Raw genomic sequence first — 4257 nt, 5'->3', positions numbered from 1 at the left:
AAACTCAGCCCCAAAAATGCAGCTCTAAAGCCACCATAATTGCTGCTATGAAACAGCCCCAAACCCATCCAAAGCTAGCTGAAACGCAGCACCAAACCACCCCAAAAAATAGTCGCCGTCGCACCATGTTTGCTGACGAACAGAGTTTCATTTTAACTGTGTAAAGTCACCCAAGTTCAGTCGAGTTCTTGAGTTGGGTTAAAGGTTTTTGGCGCCCACGCAGGTCTCGATAGGATCGCTGTTTGTTTGTTGTTGTTTCGCTTCATTGTAGCCGAGCTTCAGTTTGTGGCTGTTCTTAGCCTTTATTTAGTTCTGCTAAGTTTGTTTCTTGCTGTCGAGGTATGTATCTCAGTTTTAGACAATGCAATTGCTATAATTGCTAATTAAATGTCAAGATATTATGCAATCTGTTCACTATTATGTTTGTTATGTATGAGGCTAGTTATTTATGTATTTGTTGACTTTAAATTACTACATCTTTGGTTTGGGAAATATGAGAATCATGTGGCAAATGAATGATTTTGTAAAGCTAGAAGTGGGTTTGGTTTAATTCAGTTTATTAGTAACTATAGTTAACTCAATAGGAGGGCAATTGATATTCGTGCCAAGATTTCTAAAAAAGAATAATCGATTATGTTTGTCTGATCAATTCATTTTTTTTGTATTTAATTATTAATGTGAAATGGATATGACTTGATAAAATTTATTCAATTTTACATGTGGGATTAATCTCCTTCCTCCTTATCATATTGGGCCTCGCATTTAGCCCATCCCTTATGATCAATAGATAATGACATAATCCTAGAAGGTGCCGACGTAGTAGTAATATAATAATTGCGTCAGTTTTGGGACATATGACCAAATATACAAGTTGACAAGTTGGAAAATTATTGATAACCATAATTCCTCTCTCACCATCTTTTCCATAATCTTTGGCCTTACAATAAACTCAAACTAGTTTGGAAAAATAACTCATAAATTAAATGTCGCTAGTATGCTTTAGGCGTGTAGTAATAAATCAATCATCGTGATTATGTACACGTTCGCGTAATATAATTATGATTTCCAAAATAAATCAAGGTACGCGCTCGCGCGACTTTGGCCAAAAATAATTTTAGTGAATAATAAAGCGTGATTAATTGTGTACACGTACGTGTGACATGATTTTAGCGCATTAAATAAAATGGATTTACACATATGTGATCCGTTTCAATGATAATTCCTTATTTTAATAATTAAAAGCGGATAGATAAAACATAAAAACCAATAAATCACAGTATGTCAAAATTAATCCAAGCCAAGTTGTAGTCAATAAAGCGATCGTGCTAGAACCACGGGACTCGGGGAATGCCTTACACCTTCTCCCCGGTCAACAGAATTCCTTACCCGGACTTTATTTTTGCATACCAATAATAATAGAGTCAAACTTTTCTTTACTAGGGATTCGGATAAAAGGTGACTTGGAACACCCAAAAAATCAATTCCGAGTGGCGACTCAGTAAATAAAATAATCCCTATTTCAAAATTGTCACTTTAGTTGAAAAAAACTCTTTAACCCACAACCCATATGACACACATATTCTTTTGGGGTAAAAAGGGGTGTGACAACTGGTACCTTCTTAGATGAACCAGGTTCTTTATGAGTGACATGGACTTCATAATCACAAGCAGGCAGCGTATTTACCCCAAAATGATCCCAGCTTGTACCAACCTCCCTTTCTTCTTTGGATTATAACTTTCAGTCACTCTCTTCAGTAGGTCTGCGAGGGTTCTGTTCAGATGAAACAAGTTCATCTATATTTTTTCCAAGTTGAACCAGCCCTTCAGCGGCCTCGCCAAACCCACTTCCCCTTGTTTTCTTTACACTCTCCTCTACTCCAGGAGATTTTTCTCTCCAAACAACCATTGCACATGTGTCTTTGGTTAAACTCACAGGAGTGGGTGAAGAATCAACCACCCATTTACCCTTTCCCCTCATAGCACTTCGAACACCCTTGCTTTCCTTTTCTTTTTCTTTTTTATTTTTACCACTAATTCCTCCAGACTCTGTAGTTTCAACACCTGCTTTAGACCCTACTAGTACAAACCTATTCTCCAAATGTGTTCTCTCCCGGCAACAACCTTGCGAGCAAGCATCTTTACTCTTTTCTTAGAGGTTGGGGTGGTGGAAGGGATGATAGTGGGTGTGGAAGTCTAATCAAACTGAATTTCAGTTTTAAAAAGACTTTGGAGTGTATCCCTAGAATCTAGGTACTTCAATTCGGTTGGAACTCTTTTGAACAGAACTGGTTCACTTGTAACGAATAAGTCCAAAAGGAGTTTGGAATTAAGTAGGATTCTGCTCATAATTCAAATATTATTATTTCAAATTATGCAGAGTGTAGAAAACATACCGTGTTATCTTGATGAACCAGGTTCTTCACTGAGAATACTCTTGTGTAAGTCTAAATTTGCCAAAATAGAGAAAATATCATTAGAGATTAATGAGTCATTTTAACACATGGTACAAGAGTATACTATTGAAAGTATGAGACTAAGTAAAAATTAATCTAATTGTGTACACAATTTTTAGATTTTCTAACCAATTTGTTTTTTCGGTGTGTACTCTAAACTGGTCCTTTTAGGTGCTCTTAATCATCCCTAATTCTAATCTGTTCCTTTCAAAGTGATCTCCACTTAGGGCTTTTGTGAAGATGTCAGCTATTTGCTTGTCAATAGCACAAAATTCCACAGTGATCAACCCCTTTTCATAGTTATCCCTCAAAAAGTGATGCCTAACATCTATGTGCTTAGTTCTCTTGTGGTGAACCGGTTCTTGGTCATACTAATAGCACTAGTGTTGTCACAAAAAATGGGAATACAACCAACATCAATTCCAAAGTCCTTTAAACTGTTTGATCCACAACAATTGAGCACAACATGAAGCAGCAATAACATACTCAGCTTTAGCAGTAGATAAGGCCACTGGATTTTGCTTTTTGGTGGCCCAAGACACAAGACATGAGCCAAGAAAGTGTGCCATACCTGAGGTGCTCTTTCTATCCATAAGAAAGCCTGCATAATCAACATCAGCATATCCCACAAGATTGAAATTACTACCTTTTGGATACCAAAGATAAAGATCAGTGGTGCCTTTTAGATATCTCAAAATTCTTTTGTTATCAGTCAAGTGAGACTCCTTCGGATTTGCCTGAAATCTTACACAAAGGCCTACACTGAAAATAATGTCAGATCTACTAGTAGTGAGATATAAAAATGAGCCAATCATTCCCTTATACAACTTCTGATCGACAGATGAATCAAGTTCATCCATATACAACTTTGTAGCTGTTGCAATAAGAGTATCAATTTCTTTGGAATCTTCCATTTCAAACCTTTTAAGCAACTCTTTTACATACTTCTGCTGATGGATCATAGTTCCATTTGAATTTTGTTTAATTTGTAAGCCTAAAAAGAAATTAAGCTTACCCATATATCATCAACATATATCTGAACTACCAAGAGATCTTTACCCTTTTCTTTTAAGAATAAAGTATTGTCAATTTTACCTCTCTTGTAGTCATGCTCAAGCAAAAACTTTGATAATCTTTCATACCATGCTCTTGGTGCCTGCTTGAACCCATAAAGTGCTTTGTCAAGTTTGTACACATGATCAGGACTCTCCTTGCTTTCAAACCCTGGAGGTTTCTTGACAAACACTTCTTCCTTTAGATAGCCATTGAGGAAGGCACTCTTGACATCCATCTTTAGATGTAAGCAGCAAAGGCTATAAGGAGTCTTATTGCTTCTAACCTTGCAACTGGAGCAAATGTTTAATCATAGTCTATGCCCTCTTCTTGGCTATATCCTTGAACCACCAATCTTGCCTTGTTCCTTATAACAGTTCCATCTTCATCAAGTTTATTTCTGAAGACCCATTTTGTGCCAATTACTGATCTGTCCAAGGTTCTTGGCACCAGATGCCAAACTTGACTCCTTTCAAATTGGTTGAGTTCATCTTGCATTGCATTTACCCAGTCTACATCCTGAAAAGCCTCAGCAACATTTTTAGGTTCAATAAGAGATAAGAAAGCATTAAAAACACAAAGATTCTTTAATGAAGATCTGGTTTTGATTTTAGAGGTTGGATCAGTAATTATATTCTCAATGGGATGAGAACTTTGATACTTGTAAGGTTTTACAACCAACTGGTTTCCCCTTGATGTTCCTTCAATGCTTTGTTACTGTGGAACAGGTTCATGGACAAGTTCCCTTGAA

General features: G+C 36.7%; 1 protein-coding gene across 1 annotated transcript; it reads right to left on the bottom strand.

Annotated features, from left to right (window-relative positions):
• Positions 1–2869: 2869 nt before the first annotated feature.
• On the bottom strand, positions 2870–3367 carry LOC138899345 (secreted RxLR effector protein 161-like). Its single transcript, XM_070185511.1, has one exon. The coding sequence runs from the start codon at positions 3365–3367 to the stop codon at positions 2870–2872; it is 498 nt and encodes a 165-aa protein (XP_070041612.1).
• Between the last annotated feature and the right edge of the window lie 890 nt (positions 3368–4257).

The sequence above is a fragment of the Nicotiana tomentosiformis genome, chromosome 9 (assembly GCF_000390325.3).
Source record: "Nicotiana tomentosiformis chromosome 9, ASM39032v3, whole genome shotgun sequence".
Classification (NCBI taxonomy): Eukaryota; Viridiplantae; Streptophyta; class Magnoliopsida; order Solanales; family Solanaceae; genus Nicotiana; species Nicotiana tomentosiformis.
Note: the sequence above shows the minus strand (reverse complement) of the source record. Positions and strands in the feature narration are given on the sequence as shown.

Bases quoted from the DNA above. Each gene is read 5' to 3' on its own strand.
- LOC138899345 (XM_070185511.1), bottom strand. From the start codon at position 3,367: ATGGAAGATTCCAAAGAAATTGATACTCTTATTGCAACAGCTACAAAG.